This window comes from Pseudonaja textilis, chromosome 1 (assembly GCF_049901715.1).
Source record: "Pseudonaja textilis isolate UNSWEBS1 chromosome 1, rPseTex1.2, whole genome shotgun sequence".
NCBI classification, from domain to species: domain Eukaryota; kingdom Metazoa; phylum Chordata; class Lepidosauria; order Squamata; family Elapidae; genus Pseudonaja; species Pseudonaja textilis.
In genome coordinates, this window is record NC_141990.1 from 241,821,420 (window position 1) to 241,842,124 (window position 20,705).

General features: G+C 36.2%; 1 protein-coding gene across 9 annotated transcripts in view; it reads left to right on the plus strand.

Moving 5' to 3' along the window:
• Window positions 1–20,705, plus strand: part of AMPD3 (adenosine monophosphate deaminase 3) — a 45,516-nt gene that overhangs the window by 15,177 nt on the left and 9,634 nt on the right. For all 9 annotated transcript variants that reach the window (XM_087921100.1, XM_087921103.1, XM_087921099.1 and 6 more), the window contains 5 exons: window positions 9,411–9,605; window positions 9,869–10,000; window positions 15,014–15,177; window positions 16,958–17,084; window positions 20,469–20,632. In XM_087921100.1, the coding sequence (XP_087777226.1) occupies window positions 9,411–9,605; window positions 9,869–10,000; window positions 15,014–15,177; window positions 16,958–17,084; window positions 20,469–20,632 (782 nt within the window). The remainder of the gene's footprint in view (window positions 1–9,410; window positions 9,606–9,868; window positions 10,001–15,013; window positions 15,178–16,957; window positions 17,085–20,468; window positions 20,633–20,705) is intronic.

A 20,705-nucleotide genomic window follows, 5' to 3' on the forward strand; every position in this document is an offset into this window, starting at 1 on the left:
ATTCAGTACAGTGTAATATATATTTAGACATCTTAAATGTCTTTTTTCAATTTATTTTGTCATCTTATTTACTTAGACATTTTTCTTTTAATTTATTCAAAATTTTATAACTCAAAAAATGGGACACTTTTTGTAGAGAATAAAGTTATTATATAAATAAAATTGGCCTAGTGCATATTAAGATGTGAAATTGAAACATACTAAATTAACCAGTGAATAGAATATTAGAATTGGAAAAACTAGATTCAAATTCTTGTTGGACCAGTAACTTTTGTCCAGATTACATATTACATAGACAACATGGACTCCAAAGGAAACAATCCAATAAAATCCAGAAAGGTCTGAGGATTTTTTTAAATACTCCCAATTCATTCTCTTCCTAGTTTTTAGCTGATCCTTGTTTGCAGATGGGCATTTTCTCATCCACTGGATACTCTCAGAATTGTTTTCTAGTAATAATTTCTAGTAATCTAACAGATACCTCACTGGGTCTAGTACAAGTAGTCCTTGACTTTTGACCCCATTTGAGCCCAACATTTATATTGTTCAGTCAGACATTTGTTAAGTGAGTTTTGCCCCATTTTATAACCTTTCTTACCATGGTTGTTAAGTGAATCACTGCAGCTGATAAGTTTGTAACACAGTTGTTAAGTGAATCTGGCTTCCCCACTGATTTTGCTTGTCAAACAATTGCAAAAGGTGATTACCTGATCTTGGGATACAGCAATGGTAATAAATATGAACCAGTTGCCAAGCATCTGAATTTTGATGACACGATCACGGGGCTGCTACAAAGGTCCTAAGTGTGAAAAATGGTCATCAGACACTTTTTTCAGTGCCATTGTAATTTTGAATGGTCACTAAATGAACTGTTGTAAGTCAAAGACTACCTGTACTCAAGGAAGAGGATGGGAGATCATAGAAGGGCTCCTGTTACGATTGAAAGGGTTGTGTAGGGAGAGGGTGTGTGAAAAGAATTGGTCTCTCTTTTACTTATATCAGTTCCCCCAGGTGGAACCTCTTCTCATTAGCTTTTTCAGGTTCCCTCTTGTATGAGATCTAGACAGAGAATTAGAGAACTAGCAACAGGCTTGCCTAATTTTTCTTCCTCTAGTCATTTCCCCATTTGATAGACTTCAGTAACTTAGGCCAAATCTAAAAAAAGATCTAGAAATCTAAAAAAAAAAACAGTCACAAGAGAAATAGTTGATATCAGTGGAGAAAGGGGAAGGTGCAAGGATAAGTAAAATAAAACATTCTATGTAACATTTTACTTTTTATGCTTAGTATATTTTTATATTTTATTTATATAAGATGAACAGAATTGCTGATTATGGTGTGGAGAAATAAAAGACTAAGGAAAATAAGCAAAAATATTTTTCTCCTCCAACAAGGAAGGATGGGAATAGTGTATTTTGCAGGCACTAAAGGAGATTCTTCTATCTTAAAATATCTCTGTTAAGCCTCATTCAGGAATGGCCCAGATGGTGTGCAGTTTCATGTGTATTCACTATCACGAGAGGCTAATAATGTTGAGCACAAGGATTGCATATGAGTAGAAGGGACAGAGTGACCTTGCTTGGGAAGGAATGATATAAATATTCCCCTCATAAGATTACTCTGAATTCTAGGAAGTCCTTTCTGTGACTGATATACATGCAAGTTATAAGAAAAGCCCAGGATAAACTATCCATAAAACATCCAATAATCAACTACTCAACAAGTATTTCAGATTGTTGTATTGATCTAGAGTGTGTAGGTGTAACAGTTTTCTCCCAAAGAGTTGAAAGCAAAATAATACATCTAAAAATGTTATGTTATGAATTGTAATGCTATTTTAGAGCTCTTTCAGATTTCAAAACATTATTATTATAACATACAACAAGTACAAAATACAGGTTACAACTTACAACCAGTAGTTTAACTTACAACCAGTAGTTTAACTTACAACCAGTAGTTTAGTGAATGTTTAGTAATGGCACTGAAAAAAGTGACTTAAGTGACCTGTTTTCATATTTATGACCGCTGTAGCATCCCCTTGGTCACATGATCAGTTTTCAGGCAGTTGGTAACTGGCATGTGCTTATGGCAGTTGCACTGTTTTGTGATCACCATTTGTAATCTTCCCAGCTGGCTTTGTCAGAAATCAGAAGTCAATTGGGGGAAGCCAGATTCACTTAATGACCACCCAGTTCACTTAACAACTGCAATAATTCACTCAGCAACTGTGACAAAAAGATCATAAAATGGGGGAACATTTACCTAACATGTGCCTTGCTTAGCAACAGAAATTTTGGGCTTCAGTTATGGTCATAAATTGAGGATTGCCTATAAAATATCCATTAGTTAAACCAATAATTAAAAATCTGATCCTGGAAAAGAGTGATTTGTACAGTATATTTGTGGCATCTCATTGCCTCAGAATTACTGTTACTTATAACTAGAGTTGCTGGTTGCTTTGTTTGCTTCTGTTGCTAACTTGGCAATATATGTCAAATGAATGGACATCTTTAGTCTTCAGAATCTACTCTGAAGGATTAGAGAACCTTTTTAATAAGAATAATAAGAATGTGATAGCTTTGTTATATTGATCAATGTAAATCTTTTACCATTGCTTGCTTTCTTGCTTGCTCCTTCCCTCCCTCCCTCCCTCCCTCTTCCTTCCTTCCTTCCTTCCTTCCTTCCTTCCTTCCTTCCTTCCTTCCTTCCTTCCTTCCTTCCCTCCCTCCCTCCCTCCCTCCCTCCCTTCCTTCCTTCCAAAGCTGAAAACTAAGACAGTAGGTAGCCTGGGAGTTGGGATCTTACCTATCCTGTCATCCACTCCCAATTCAACGTGCTTCAGTTGGGGTCCAAGCCAGGTAGCAGAGCCAAATTTTCAGGTCCTTTGGAAGGCCAGGAGTGTGGGAGTGGATCTCACCTTCAGTGGGAGAATATTCCAGAGGCCAGAACCCATAGCAGAAAGGTTCTTCTCCTAGACCCTAACTCACCCATCTTCCACCCAAAATTCCTTGGTTGATGGGGATCCAAAGTAGATCTATTTCACTGACATGAGTGGGGGACCCTTGCAACAAAGGACTTTAAAGGTAATGACCAAAACTTTGAGTTTGACCCAGAAGGAAATTGGTAACCAGTGCAACTTGTGTAACCGTGGTGTTACATGTGCCACATGAGGGATCTCCAGAATCTTCTGCATCACTGCGTTCTGTACCAGTTGTAGCTTCCGAATAATCTTCAAGGGTAGCCCCATGTAGAGCACATTGCAGTAATCTAAACTGCGAGGTGGCCAGGGCATGACCGACTGTGCAGGGCCCCTCAATCCAGGAAAGGGAAAAATTGGTGTACAACGCAAAGTTGTGAAAAGGCTTTCCTAGCCATGCCTGCCACCTGCTCTTTGAACAGCTGTTGCGAGCCTAGGAGAATCCCCAGATCTGAGGTAATGCAATCTTATCCAGAACTAAAGGTGATAAACCAAGAGCCCCCACTCCCAGGCCACATAAACCCACAGTCTTACAGGATTCAGCTAAAGCCTGCTTCTTCTCCATCCAGACCCCCACAACTTCCAGACACTATGAGAGGGTAGCTGTAGAATCACTTGGCTCACCAGGAATGGAGATTAAAAAATTGGGATGAGGTATTAATGATACCTTATCCCATGGTGTTGGGTGATCTCATCCAGAGGTTTCATGTAGATGTTAAAAAGGAACAGAGAGAGTACCAATTCTTGCGGCACACCAGAAAGAAACAGTCATGTAGTCATTGTAGTGGACCTCTCATTCCTTATCAACACTGATTCAGAAGGAGCTGAAGAAAGGAGCTGAACCAGTGCAACACTGCACTGCCCAGCCAAAAACTTCATAGCTTGCTAAAAAGTTACCATACTTTTTCCATTATCATCTCCCTGCCTCCCTGTATAATGCTGGCACTGAATAATCTCTTGGAAGTGATTGACTGTGTTATGACCCCAAATGTTTAAAGCACAGTTCCTAAGTGGTGTTGCCAATAACCATAATGCTCGGATTCGTTGTACAAAATGGGGGAGATTAGGGGAACTGATTTTGTGTAGTCCTGATAATATAATAGCACCCACAAATATCCAAAAATATGTACTCTTCAGAAGGAAAAACAATCATCTCCAGGTACAGGAAGACATGTTTTGAGTGAATCTTAGAAACAAAAATGGGAGCAAATCAGCAAGAAACAAATGATTGGCAAGATGGTGAGCTCTTCTTTGCTGAATATTCTCAATTCAATTTGGATTCCAGCTGTGACAGGGAGTTGGACTTGATAACTTAAATGACTCCTTCCAGCTCTGTGATTCAGTGACATTTGGAGAGCACTTGATTGCTTCCACCTATCCTGAAGTGTAGTTGAAATGAAATTACATGATTTTTTATTTGCTCCGGAGATAATTAACTTAGGGAAAATTAGTTTGAGCATGCAGTCAGTTAAATATAAGTTTTTCTTTGTGTCACAATTACTGTTATCCAACCTAAGAATTTGAATGTTCAGTGTTGTTATTTATTTATGAATTATATTGACTATATAGCTACCCATTTCACAATTGTGCCTCTGAGAGTGAAAAGATTTCCAACCAAGCAACAAAAGAACAAGCAATAATAAAGCAACCATAATTCAATAATGTTAAATTAATTATGGGGAATATGTTCAAATCAAAGTTATTTTTGTTAGTGTCTCTATTTGCCATGTTTCTTTAGTCTTCTATGAATGTTTATGTAGACTTTGGCCTTGCTTTCTAATTTGCATAGGAAAATCATAGATGAAAAGGAATATTGAGAATGCTTTGGGATCATGAACTTGAACTGACATCTGTAACAGATAACAGATAACAGATAATCAGAGTTGGAAGGGACCTTGTGGGTCATCTAGTCTAAACCCCCACCCATGCGGGAGACTCTGCACCATTTCTGACAAATGGCAGTCCAATCTCTTCTTGAAAGTCTCAAGTTCTGGTTCTTGCCAGATTACATTAAAAAGATCTGATACATTTTATACTCTTAATATGCTAGTCCTATGTTTACGAATAGGGTTACCAGATATCTGAACAGGTAAACAAAGACACACTATCTTAACATTTTAAAAAATGCATTTAGGCCAAAATGTATATGAAATTATCCTTGTCCAGCATTAGAAAGACTGTTTTTTCAGTCACAATATTTTTCTAGCAAATCTTTATTTTCAAGAACTACTGTGTTACTGATAATATGGAACTGATGATGACTCAGTTTCCAAATTTCACAATAGAAATGTATGTGTTATGTGATCATCTATCAGCTACAGTGATTTGAAGCAGCTAGATTAAAGCCAATTGGTGAGGGAAAGAAAGAAGCAGGCAGTTGATAAGGTCACAATACATAATACTTGAGTTACGACCACAATTGAGCCCAAAGTTTCTGTTGTTAAGGAAGATAATTGTTAAGTAAGTTTTGTCCCATTTAATGACTTTTCTTGCCAACGTTGTTAAATGAATCACTGCAGGTGATAACTTAATAACCTGGTTATTAAATTAATCTGGCTTCCCCATTGACTTTGCTTGTCAGAAGGTCACAAAAAGTGATCACATGGCCCTGGGACACAGCAAAGCTCATAAATATGAACTAGTTGCCAAACATCTGAATTTTGAACACATGGTCATGGGGATGCTGCAAAGGGCGTAACTATGAAAAATGGTCATAAGTCACATTTTTAGAGTCGTTGTAACTTTGAATGATCACAAAACAAGCTGTTGTAAGTCAAGGACTACCTGTACATAAACATTTGAATGATTACCTCAAGCATTTGGCAGGGCGGCATATGATCCCAGTGTCTTAGTTTCTGCACTCATTTCTTACAGGAAAGGAAACTGACATTGCAGGACAGTTGATATTGCATGTTATCTTTGGAGAAAACTAGTGGTTTTTACAGAGTTGAGGTTATATATTGGGAGGAAGAGAGTAACCTTGACTGAAGCACCAGAAAGTCATCTATCACCACACTATGTAAACTGCTAGAGACAATGATAGAATTACCAACTCTTCTAAATATAGACTATTTATCTATCTTGGTGACAGATTTAATACATGTGTGTACATAAAACTCTCAAGTGCCACCTCCCTCATCAGAATTTTGGAAGGTAAACTTTGCCTTATTACTGTGCTATGCTGATTTCAAACACAATTTCAAAGAACTGTGTTGGATCTTGCTCAAGTGTAGCACCTCTCTGCTGTTCATTAAGACAGCTACATCTCCCCCCCCCAGCTTCTTCATGTGCCCATTTTTTTTAAAAAAAAGCTGCTTTAATGAATCCCTTAAAGCAACACAATAATTTTTCAGAAGTCTGAAAAAGGGCATGGCTGACTTAATCAATAGCATAGAAATGCTGAGTTCACATGAGATCTGAAGCATCTTTCTGAATCATGATTGAAAGATGCCCAGCCTTAACACGGGCAATCTGAGACCACAGGAGCCATGTACAACCTCTTCAAACCTTCTTACAGCTTTTGTTGCCAACCCATAATTTTTAATGTAATCAAAGGGAAAATGAAATGCACAGAATGTGGTAATGATATTGTGTTTAATTGAATTAAGTTCTTAAATTTAGGTGTTCCTCCCCAAGGTTGACTCAGCTTTCCATCCTTTCAAGATCAGTAAAATGAGGACTGATTCTTAGGGGCACTCTGCAAACTACTTACAGAGTGAGTGCTGTAAAGCACTATGAAGCAGTATATAAGTGCTATTGATATCGCTACTTTTAAGAGACTATTCATTGCTGCTGTTTTCTATCTTGGGACCTCATTTATACATGCAAAATAAGTATCTTTTTAAATAGCAGTATTTTGAAGGGGCAACGAAAGGTATAACAGACAAAAATCTACTTGTGTTTCCAAAACATTTTTTGGATCAGGATGTGACTTACTAAATGTACTTTTGTCATTTTGACTTTGACTGAGTTGATTAGTCAATGGAACAATCAAGACACTCAGTTTTGGTATAGTATTTGTAATACAATCAGCATTTGACTAGAGTAACAAACACATGTTTGCACGGTATAAATTTAATATGTATCTGTGGAAATTAATTCCCATATTGAATGTTTGTTTCCTTGTTTGATTGAACCACAATCTTCTGCTTGCATATTACAAATTTCTAAATGGCTGGTTAGGCATATATTGTCAACTGTAATTCATTTGGTACTCTCTTGCCATGTTCATTAAATAATGTTCCCCAAGGTATAAAAGGGCCATGCTGAAGATTCTCACTTTGCTGAATTGAAGTATTGCTTTGATTCATAATGATTGTAGAAAATAAAATAGATATCCTCTTGAATAAATACCTCTTGCTTAAGCTTCGGTAGTTATGATTAAAGATCACAGAAAAAGCATGGAGGATGGAATGAAGTTGAAGGATTTTTTTTTATCATTGCAGAGGCTGAATTATTTTTGCAACTGAAATGAAATGAATAAGGATTGTTCAATTTCATCTATTCAGTGAAGAGCTTATCTGTCCTGATCTCCCTTGAAAGGAACTTCACCACAGTATATCATATCACCCTAAGTTCTTAATAATAATGTTTGTGAGTGGAAGAAAAATATGGCCTTTTGCTTGAGCTAAAAAAAGACATCTCCTCTCGCTTCTGCAAATAGTCAGAATTGCAATTGCTTTGGAGAAAAATCTGATAACAGTTTGGACTCTGCAGACATAAGAACTCTTTTCTATTTCAGTCCCCTCTTTTCTAGCTTGCACTTAATTCTCAAATCCTGCAGAAAGATTACAGATCTAACTGTATTTTTCTCTGTGACAGTAATATAGAGTCGGTTCACATAGATTTTAAAGGTGGAGAAAATGTTAATCCCTGAGAAAATAAGGCATATGGGACGAGTTTTAAAATACTAAATATTATTGAATAAAAATCATTGAACAGCTTAACAGGTTAATTAAATGCATTGTTCTTTCATGACTTGGCTAACACCGTCGGCTGTGATTCAGATATGCTGATAATAAGGGACTAAATTAAAATTGGCAGGAAAAGATATATACATGTCATGAGAAGAACTATTGAACAAAAATGTATAGGTAGCCAAATACAACTACATGTAAATATATCTGGAAAATGGTTTATAAGTAAATGTATCTGATCATCATTAATCATTTAAAGGTAAAAATAAAGGTTTCCCCATCCAGTTCTGTCAAACTCTAGAGGGTGGTGCTCATCTCCATTTCTTAGCTGAGGGAGCCAGCATTGTCAAAAGATATTTCCATGGTCATGTGGCTAGCATGACTATAAGCTGCACACAGAATGTTGTTACCTTCCCTAATGAAGTAGTACCTATTTATCTACTTGAGTTTACATGCTTTTGAACTGCTAAGTGGGCAGCAGTACTTGGCTCTTGAACCTGGGCTATCAGCTTTCCAGCTGACAAGCTCAATGTCTTTAATCCCTGAGCCACTGCACCCTCTAATCATCATCTGATCTCTAGTTTTCAATAATTCCCATCTGCTGCTATGGATGCTGCTTTTGGCCACAACTCAAAAGTCCTTCAGAGCTACAAAGGAATAGATGAGATGGAAAAGGCCCAGTTTCTTCTGTTAATGGACCAAAGATTGAAATAAAAGACAGGGTTCTCTAACAGTGTTATTCACAAGGCTATTAAGTTTCACATTTGTGTCAAAACAGTAAGTAGGACTCTTATGTTATAATCGTTCTGTTCAAAGGCAGAATTGTTTACCGTTTAGAAATGCTTTCCAATCTTCTTCCATTTTAATTTAGAAACTTTCTTATCCTAAAAGCTAAGAAATCTGTGATCCTTCACCAACACTCAAAGTGGACTGAACTGTGACATAATTCAGTTTGATTAGAGGACTGGTTTTGGGTGAATTCAAAATTATCTCTCTTACCTTAACCTAATGTCTGATATCTATGAAAATATGTTTTGTAGTATTACATTAACAGTAGCACATTAACAAACTACAAATAATTCTCAACTTATAGCCATTCATTTAGTGATTGTTGAAGTTACAGCAGCACTGAAAAAAGTGACTAATGACCATTTTTCACTCTTATAACTGTTGCAGCATCTCCATGGTCACATGATCAAAATTCAGACACCGACTCATGACATTTGGAATAGATTATGGGATTACGTGATCGATCACCTTTTGTGACTTTCAAACAAGCAGAGCCCATAGGGAAGCCAGATTCACTTAACAATGTGTTACTAACTTAATGACTGCAGTGATTCACTTAACATCTGTGGCAAGAAATGGGACAAAACTTACTTAACAATTACCTTCCTTAGCGATAGAAATTTGAGACTCAATTATTATCTGTAATGTCTTTAACTTAAGTTTGTGTCACAGAGATAGTAGTAAAATAGCTTCAGCTGAGGAAAATTGCTACTTTTTTATTATTTCAGGTTGATACCCACATCCATGCTGCTGCCTGCATGAATCAGAAACATCTACTGAGGTTCATTAAGCACACTTATCAAACGGAACCCAACAGGATAGTTGGGGAAAGAAAAGACAAGAAGCTGACTTTGAAGCAGGTGTTTGAAAGCCTACACATGGATCCCTATGACCTCACTGTAGACTCACTAGATGTCCATGCAGTAAGTTCATTTTAAATAAAGATCACATCAGAATAATTATCAAGGTTTCCTAAATTGCCCAGCCATGGAAAGAGAAAGAAACTTTTGGTTGACAAACTCATGTTTTTTTATAGTCTGAACTCAAATTACCTTTTTGTAGATTCATATTTTGTATTAAAAAAAAACCATTATGAATATGTGAGTTACTGAAAGTAATATCCAGCAGTCAATAATATCAATCTAAAAATATAACAAATATACATTTTAACCCCTGCTTTTCTTAGGATCGTCAGACATTTCACCGGTTTGATAAATTTAACTCCAAATACAATCCTGTAGGTGCAAGTGAGTTGAGGGACTTGTACTTGAAAACAGAAAACTATCTTGGTGGTGAATATTTTGCTCGGATGGTGAAGGTAAGCATCTTTTCAACCAATCATGCCTTAGCTTGAGTGTCTTTCAAGTTAATGTTGATTCCTGGTGACTGCCTAGCCCTAGACCAGGTGTGTCAAATTTGATATCATTGAGGGCCCCATCAGGGCTGTGTTTGACCTTGTGTGGGCCAGGGTGGGTGTGGCCAACTCAACATCTCTTATGTCGAGCACACCTATAGTGGCCCGAGTGTTCTGCCAGCGAAAACGGGCTCCCGAGCTCTGTTTTTGACTGCGACAGCTTCCTCCAACCCTGTGCCAGTGAAAATGAGCTCCATTTTCGCCAGCAGAGGCACCATGGGCTTGTCCTTCACTGTTTCCAGGGCAGCCCCTGGCCAGGTCTAAGCACCTTGCGGGCTGGATCTGGCCCTTGGGCCTTGACTTTGACACCCCTGCCCTAGATACATCCCTGAACTCTTCTTGGCAAGTTTTTCGGAAGTGACTTTCCATTGCCTTCTTCCTAGGGCTGAGAGAGCGTGAGCATTATATATTTATTTGTTCTGGTCCAAAGCCATCCAGTAAATCTAATTAGAATGTGAGTTCTTTTTGTAGAATAAAATCAGGAGATGTTACACCTGCTCTGAAAGATTTTAGTCCATGAAGTTACAATGGACAAAAAGCTCTGTAGGAACATGTCATCATGTAACCATTTTAAATAGGTTACTAACAACCAAAGATATATACAATGAAACAAGAATTCAATTTATGTAGATATTTGTTTTTCTGAAGGCCCTTGTATTCCTTTTTGCTCAATCTAATGCCTTTGTTAGATTTTCTTAACATACTGAGTTTCCTGAGTCTTTCCCAACTTTTCAGTATTGAATTGATTTGCCTGTGTAAAACCTCTAATGTGGGAGCTGCCAGTCAATTTCTGGATGAAATTCAAGTCTCAGATGTCACTTTTAAATCTTTCATAGTTCAAGGTTTTGTGGATATGTCTGAGATTGTCCACCCTGGGTTGAATTTCTCCAGGAAAGGAGACTCACTTACCCCTGAGAGGATGCCATCTTCAGGGACCCCATTGATAAGCTTTTCCTATGATGGCTGTCCTACTCTGGAGTAGCTAGCCCTTGATATTTAAACCACTCCTTCCTGATAATATTTTCAAAGAGCTGTAAAAATGTACCTCTTTTGAAACATTTTGGACTCGAATGAAGACCATCTACCCCAGTTATGTGGCATATCAGTTACTGTACATTGTTTGTTTTTACTCTACTATGTATTTGTTATTAACTGCTCAGAGTATTTATGAAGGAAGCAGTATAGAAACCAGAATAATAATTCATCCTAGATACTGGTCCGTTGTTAAAAGGCTTTGAAGCTTTATCTAATTCTTCCATTAGTGCTTTTTTTTAAAAAAATAAAATAAAATTTATTTAAGTTTCATATATTTAGAACATTTAAAAAGAAACAAACAAACATATAAACAAATATATATGCATATATACATTTTGCAGCAGGTATTGAGCATTGGTTACATTTTTCTTTTCTTTTTTTCTTTTACCCCATAACATTGATGTGATCTACCTTGTTACAATACCTTCTTTGTTCCTTTAATGTTTTAATTTCACAGAATACTTTATAATTAAATGCACGTCCTTCATAGTTTCATAACTGATTCAGTTGTCAAATGGTGCTTTTTCTTTAACCAACATTCTTACCAACAGTTCCAAGCTTTGTAGTATTCACTGTCTTTGTTGTTTTTTAGTAATTTGGTTAGGCTCTCCATCTCTGCACACTCGTGAATTTTTTTAATGACTATCTCCTCTGAAGGGACAATAGAGACTTTCCAGTTTTGAGCATAACTTATTCTGGCTGCTGTTATAATTTGCAAGATTAAATATTGATGTTTTTTTTTTCTATTTTTGAGTCCATCATACCCAGCAAAAAGGTTTTGGGTTCAAGTTTTACTTCTTGTTTAGTTATATGTAGAATCCAGTTTTTGATATTTTTCCAAAACTTCTGAGCATATGGACATGTCCACCACATATGGAAGTATGTACCCTGGACGCAGTTACACTTCCAAAAGTTTGGGGAGAGGTTCAGGAACATCTTAGCCAGTCTCGCAGGTGGCAAGTGCCAATGATACACCATTTTATAGAGATTCTCTTTGTACGAGGCTGACAAAGTTAGTTTGTAATTTATTTCCCAAATATGTTCCCACTTATCTAATTCAATACTGTGGCCCACATTTTTTGCCCAAATTATCATATACTCCTTGACTGTCTTCCATTAGTGCTTTTTAAAGTCATTTTTTCCCTGAACGTTTCTGTTCCAAAAGTTTAATCCTATAAATATGCCATCAGCTGGTGTCTTGCATAGACCACTTACCCGCATATCTTAATGTGAACTATTCTGACTGATGAATTTCTCACGTATTTTTTCCATTGTTGTAGATAATAATGAAATATTTTTAATTATGAAAATAAGCTTTCTAATCCAATTGTATTGATCTCTAGATACCTGAGGATATCTAAGGATTTTAAATGTTTTTAAATGTTAAATGTTTTTATTCTTAAATGCTTTTATTTGAAAGAGAAATACAATTCAGCATTAATATAAATTGATTTTTGCATTCTTTGTGCATAAATTAGGGTTAATGTGCATGGGATTGCAATCAAAGGACATCCTTGATCCACTGTAAATATTTGAATAGAGGGAAATGATGTACACATACATACAATATATATAAATCATACATAAAATGTTTATAAAGTTTAAATAATACACCATTTTATATTATTCTAGTATAAAAGTATTACCCAAAGCAATATATTACCCAATAAATGATTTGAAATTATCCGACTAATCTGTTCAGTTCTTCAAAATTATTTTGATGTTAGTCTTTAGAGATTAAGCCCATTTAGATCTCATTTTCAACAGTGAAAATGTATGTCTTTTTTCTGTGAATTATGGATTGCTGAAATGCTTTCTTGCATAAATTTGTGGACATTCGTAAGTGCAATTAGAAGACAAAATTGGACATCCTGAATCATTAGGAAAACCAGACTGAATATAATAATAATTACATGAATGCTATTTCAATTCACATAATTAGCAGCATATCTGTTTAATATTAATTAACAGAGATGCTGTTAATTATGAGGATGACATTTATTACAAAATGAAAGAGTATGTGTAGAGTAAAACGAAGATGGGATGACTTCAATCTCATGTGTTTTATTACTCTTAATTGGAATCCATATGGTTTGTGGCTAATGGGTTTTGAATTTGATAGCTCATTGTTGGTAGGCACTGCTGAGCGGGGTGGTTTCCTACAATGCCTATTTGTTCAGGTCATGGAGGCACCACATCAACTGTGCCTGAAGAATAGGAGTATCATGTCCAAATTGATGCAGGAAAAAAGATTAGATCTAATCAATTATCCAAAGAGGTGAGGAGTCCCCTTCACTGGATATTGCTACTACAATCAAGTGGGGAGTGCCAAAGTTATTTAGGGTTGAACAGCGAGATCACCATTGCCCAGGGGATGGCAAGTTGGGGATTCCTTTTATATCCCCATTAAATTGTCCACTGAAGTGGTACCCATTTATTTACTCACAGTCGCTTGATTTTTGAAGTGTTGGGTTGGCAGCAGCTACAGTGTGTGATGGGAGCTCATCCCGTCTCACAGCAGTAACTGGGTCTTGAACACGAGCCTGTTGATCATCAGCCTAGTGTCCTAACCTAATGAACTACTGCCCTGGATGAATTGGATAGCCATTATTTTGGGACAGATACATCAGCAAGGACAGTCAAGGAGGGGTAAGTAGCATCACACCTCACGACACAATTCTGCCCTTTTTATACACATATCACGATATTGCAGGCACCTGTGAAAGGAGTGGACCTGTGTTGCAATGGTTCAAGGCTGCTTTGGTTATTTTGATGAAAGCACTGGGTTTTGTGGATGCCTCTACAGAATGCTTTAAATGGGACTCCTACATTGAAGGACTTGATGGCATCTTCCTATACTTAAGTGCTTTTATTGATAAGGGATACTGAATTATGCTGCCTTGTTTATAAACAAAGGATATATCATACTGACTAGATGAGATTTATTCTGATTTTTTAAAAGGTAGCCAAACAACAAATAGATCCTGGATAATGTAATGGAAAGTACTCAGTATAGTTTCGTGTCCTGGTGCTTACTTTTATTGTTAACACTGATCACATTGATTGAATTTGCGAGTCTCAAAAAGCTTGGTCTGTGGTTTCACAGTTACAGATGCAATCAACTATTAACTTGGTTTGTTATGCAGAGTATAGAACAGGGGTCCCCAAACTTGTACTTTAAGACTTGTGGACTTTTAACTCCCAGAAGGCTGGAGAATTCTTGGAGTTGAAGTCCAAAAGTCTTAAAGTTGGAGACCTCTGGTATAGAGCAATATAATGCAGTTTCTGGATCTCCTTGTCACCATCTAGTGGTCATCTGGTAATACAGGTGGAATAATTCTTCATTCATAGATTCATGATTGGGGTGCATGTTAAGCAGGATACAAAATCTGTAGCTAATAATATGGTCTGTGTTCCTCCTCTCCCCCCAGTCAGATTTCAGCAAAACCCTTGATATCCATGGCTAAGAGAGATGAGTTCCTCACCACTTCCAATTAGGTTTCTATGGTGGAGAGATTAATTCTTTCTTAACAAAGTTTAGAAATATATATAGGAACAAATTTAAAGGCCTTTCCCATATTGCTCACATTTCTACATTTCATGACACTTGCAACAGGAGAATTCTGAAGTATATAGAGTTTCAAACACTGTGTTTCAAACAATATTATATGGCAGGGAGTTCTATAACTTGCAAAATTAAAAAACTATCCTAAGTGGCATCATTAGGTCTGCAAACACTTGGGGAATTTGAGGTGTGGAATACAAAATGCACTGTGATTAATTGTCAGTAGGTGTGTTTCTAAGTTAGGCTCTGAATGTAAGACTTTTTGATGAAATGTGTTTGCTCTAAACAGAAAAGTAATAATGGCTTATTTTGAATAGGAAGTTGCCCGTGAACTAGAAGAAAGTAAATATCAGTACACAGAACCTCGGCTGTCTATTTATGGGCGTTCCGCAGATGAATGGCAGAATTTGGCTAAATGGTTCATAAGGCACAAAGTTTATTCACCTCACATGCGCTGGATTATTCAGGTCCCAAGAATCTAGTAAGTAAAATAATAAATAATGCATTATTGGAAACAGTTTCATTTCTCTTTTTTCCAGTTCTTTAACAGAGAGTTGAGGTTTAAAATTTCCTTGCAACAATGAGGAAATGTTACCACAATGTGGTTAAGTAAATAATCTTGCACCATGACTGTTACCACACTATATTGTGTGAGGCCATCTGGAGAGTTCGACAGCTTCAATTAATTTGCATGTAAGAACCAAATATGTTGCTTTAAAAAGCTGTTGAGGACAATACTTTGGAAACCACAATGATTTGGGAGATAAAAGGACTAAAGAAGGCAAGGCAGTGACATGGCATTTCTAAAATGGGTGGTACCAGGAAGTTTGCATTTTAGAAGAGATGATATGGCTTACTTCCTCCTTCCCTTCCTTTCGGGTATGTTAAACCTGGGAGATTAGCACAAAACTAGCAGCATCTTAGCAGGTTGCTTCCATAATTTGATGACCTCTAATGTGCACGGGAAGCAAAGATGCATCTCCAAACTCTCTTCCTTCCTATATTTAAATTGCCCTTGTTATTCAGTTGCTTCCACAAATATTGCAAAAATGACTTATGTAGGAAATTCGGAGAACAAGCAGGTTGTTGCAATTTGGGATTGCCAATATAGCTCTTGCTCAAAGGACAAGTGGCAGCTATGGCTCAGGTGGTCTTTGCACAAATCTACCTTGTGCAGCCCTACTGCCCTATCCATTACTGCCCTACTCATGGTCACTCAAGCCTTGATGACCTATTGTTTGGATGACTGCAATGCACTCCCTTTGGGCCTGTCCTTAAAGATCATAGAGAAGGTTTAGCTGGTCCTGTGTATAGTTATAGGAGTATTTGGGTTTTCCTATGTAATATCACTGTTTCATGAATCGCATGGGTTGCAAGTAGGCTTTAGGGTGCAACCTAAGGTGTTAGTTATTACATACAAAGCCTTTTGTTGCATAGGAATTGGTTGTATATGAAGCTCCCCATCTATAATTACTTTTATGTATCTGATACATCTGTCAGGTTGGGCATCTTCCAGTTCTATTACTTAAGCCATGTCATCTTGAGGAACGCAAGAGATGTGCTTTCTCTGTTGCTACATTTCCCCTATGATTTCCCAATGACATTTGGATCGCCTTACCTTGCATACTGTTTTCCTCCCCCCGGGGCACAGAGATAGGAGGATTTGTGCCTATCTTGATTGTTTTGTTGATTGCTTCTTGTTTCTGATTGTTTTGAAATTGTCTCTGGCCCAATATGTTTTATTTAATGTTTTTATTACTATTTGATGTTTTTAATTTGTATGATGCTCTGAGCTGTACTTTGATTGGACAGCTATATAAATTGATCTAATAAATATGGTATATAAATAACCATATTCAATGTCTTGCAGAAATGACCCTAGGATTTTGTTGAAGGTCTCTGTTTGCATAGGAATGGGATTGATATGAAAAGTACACTTTTATCAATTTTTTCCCATTTAAATTAAAGATTAGTGATGGTTAGCAGTAACATCATAATATGTTATTAAATAATAATATTATTTGAAGGGTAAAGCTAGAATATTCAGAGCATTTTTATGTTACATTATTCAAGTATTATTTTGGTTTTTTGTTGTGTACTTTAAAGTGATTGAACTAAGGTTGCTTAGGGGTTTTTGCAGCCAAAATTCAACTGATATCTTTGGCGGGGGAGGCAAGCTTGAACAAGAATACTTATTCCTGAAGTAGAGCATATCCCAAGTAAGCACAATAAAAATATTCAAATATTTGTTTCCCCTCCAGTGATATATTTAGGGAAAAAAATATTCTGCCTAACTTTGCGAAAATGCTGGAAAACATATTCTTACCTCTCTTTGAAGCAACCATCAACCCCTTGGATCATAAAGAATTACATCTTTTTCTTAAATTTGTAAGTATTTGACTGTTCTAGACTGCATGTATCTAGTATCACTCTGCAGTCTTCTTTTATGTGTTTTCAGAAACAAGTTCAAACTTCAAAAATAGGCTTAAAATGTTTGGGCAGTAACATGAAATCTTAAAAGCCAGATAGAGGAAAGCGAACTAAGATTTTTAGTGAAAAATGCACCAATCCCTTGCATAGAGCTTTGGAATATATTGTTAAAATAGAATTGTCTTATTCTAATTTACTGAGGGACTGTGCAGTTAATTTAATTCTTCCCATATATTTCAGTTTGGATGGATAGAGTATATTAACTGGCTCTCCTTTTGATGTAAAGGAGAGTTTGGTTGAACAGGAATTAATTCTAAAAAAATTCAAAATCTGGCATAAAAGAAGACATTTTTAAGCTCAAATTAAATCTGCTAGCATCTTAATAAATAAGGAGTTCAGTATCAACAAATGGAAATGTGCTTTTCTAAACGGAGAAATAAAAATATGAATCTATAGTATGGTATGATATTAAATGAATAATTACTGACTAGAGTTAAAATTGATGTCTAGACAGGTGAAAGAAACTTTGTTTGGTTTCAGTATTTACAAATAACAAACTCCCTGCATGATAAATTGGGATTCTCATGTTAATTGAGAAAATTAACTACTTAATATCAAACCAGAATGGGAAATCTAAAAGTGGGGATGAGAAATAATTATAATCTTTTAAGTAATTTTATGATAAAAGAAAATTACAAGATATTGGGGAAATATCTAGACAGAGTAAAATCTGAACAAATTTGTTCTGTAAATATCTGCTAATCCTGCAAAATACAATAGGAATTGCTTTTTAATCAAGGCACTTATTCTGGCTACAGGATTTAAATTTGGAAATATAGAGCTAAAGGCTCAAAATAGTTCATTCTGTATATGGTGGGGTTATAATAATTTTTTATACCTCACTTTAGATATATCTTATACCCACACACTGTTTAATATTATTTGTAATGTAAGTAGTTTAATTATTAGCAGGAAACTAATAAAATTCCCCATCTCATTACTCCCAATTCTAAAGGAAGAAAGCTGGGGCAGAAGTTGTCTGGTAGCCTCAGTGACCCTGAAATAGGTTGCTAATATCTTGCTGAGATATCACAGCAAGTTGCAAATTGGACCAGTTAACCCAGATGATGAACCAGTTAGTCCAGTATTTGGCACAAGCAATGCTCCTCTACTCCTTCCAGCTTAAAGTCCCTACAGGTATTGCTGATAAGAAGTGCTAGGATACCAAACACCTGCTTTTTTATTTAACAAGCATGCTCAGATTCCTGGAAGATTTAGTACCATCTTCTCTCAGAAGCAAATTCTACATCTTTCTAAGACCTGGGGGGAAATTACCACTGACTGATCCCAATCAGAATTTATAATTAATTGGTTATTGCTGGGTCTGTAAAATGGGCAATACCTTGTTCTGTTATAGAATTGCCCAGATTTGGAGAATTATAATAATAATCCCCTGCAAGGTGAACAAGTGATATACTATCAAATCCATCAGCTACAATGGAATATATGTGTATAACCACATATACTTGATTTTCAGTTATGGCCTGAAATGAAAGGGACATAACAGATCAGTAACTATCAGGTGAAATATCACACACATGTATTCTGCAAGCAACCCAGAGACTTTCAATGTATTAATCTAATTTGGCTTGAATATCAGTCAAAAGTTTGAAAAATTATGAGAGAGTAAGGTTAGGAAACCGAGATACCACTCTTCTTTCTTATTCTTGCCTCCCTACAAATATTTGTATATATACTGTGCAAATTGAAACTGTGCAGCTGGGAACCAGCAGAGCTCCATTAAATATTGCCAGGACATAGAACAGGGCTGTGAAACACCCGGCTCGTGGGCCGAATGCATCACGTATTGACCACACCCACGGCCAAATGGGGGGGAAAGTCGTGATACATCGCGTGACGACGTGAGTTGGACATCCCTGAGATAGAAGGTCTGGATCTAGTTAATTTAAATATAACTATCCCTCTTTGAAGAAGCAACTAAATCCATCTTGAAAAGGGGGACATTTTATAAGTAAATCTAATCTTTTGAAAAATAAATATGTTACAGCCTCAGGGAGATTGGGATGTCCAGGAATGAAGTATTGCCCAGATTCACCATAATAATTTCTTAAGAAAGGCAACAGCCAGCTCTAGTAAACTTTCAGTGCACCAGCAACATAGCAACACATGTATACTTTTCTCACACAGCTATTGATTCCCTGCTTCAATTGAAAGATTAATGCCCAGCTCTTATTCTTAGGACTCCTATCTGTGTGTACTACATTAGAGAAGGAATATCGGACAATTTACAAAGACTCCAGCTTATCATATTCACAAAGAAGTGGAGCCTGGAATGTGATTCATACAAGATTCTATGTGAAGTTTGATTTTTGATCTTGCATTACTATTAGGATTTTGGCAATATTTTTATTTATTTCCTCAGTAGATTTTTCAATAGTCTTGGAAATGGAGTGCCTTTAGATTCAAATATGTGCATTCATTGGAATCATGATAACATAATTTTGATTGCCCCAGCATACAAGTCTCATAGTCCCCTCCATTTGAATCCCACAGCAGAGTTGTGAGTTCTTGTTGTTAGAGCTCAGATTCCCACAAAACACCTTTACCACTTTAGATTATCTGCCTGTTATTCTTCACCACAACACTCCTATTTTGTTTGTTTATTTAGAAGAAGGGATCGTTGTAGTTCATGATTGTTGGTTCTGAATTTTATAACATTTAAGAAAAGCTACCTTCTTCCTATCTTTCCTGTGATGAGAGTTTCAGATTTTAATTTACGTAAAAGAAAAGAACAAATATTTAACTGCTTTGATTCTTGTTACGGAAATGTTGAATACACAACAGTGTCTTTTGGCCTCTAGATGGTGCCAACAATTTTAGTCTGCATTCTAAAATATAGTGCCAGATTATCCAGTGCACTCTTTCTTTTAGCTTATGCTTATATTCATTTGTATATATGTGTGAACATTCATTTAATTTTCAAGAGATAACCGATCAAAAGTTATTTTGTGTAGTAGTTTTAAGAAAGCATTAGGTTATGTAGTACCAACAACATGGTAAAGGACAATAACAAAAGTAGGATGCCTTCATACATAATTATGGAGATGCAAATTAATCACCTTATGATGGTTACCCCATAATGGCTTGCATCATTATCACCATCATGTATATGCCATCTAACTCCCAGAAATATTTCAAAAAGGATTTGGGACCTTATGATCATCGGCAGTTTAAATTTTAATTTGTAGCAATTAAGTTAGATAATTCAGAAAAGCATACATACATTATTCATACAAAAATCTGTTTTCATTGAATTCTTAGGTGACAGGGTTTGATAGTGTGGATGATGAATCAAAACATAGTGATCACATGTTCTCTGAAAGGAGCCCCCATCCTGATACTTGGATTAGTGGAAAAAATCCTCCATATAGCTATTATTTATATTATATGTATGCAAACATCATGGTTCTCAACAATCTTAGAAAGTAAGTAGTAATATTTTTATTTCCCTGTTTCTGTAAGTTTGGTAGAAAAGTATAACAAGGAATTTACATCATG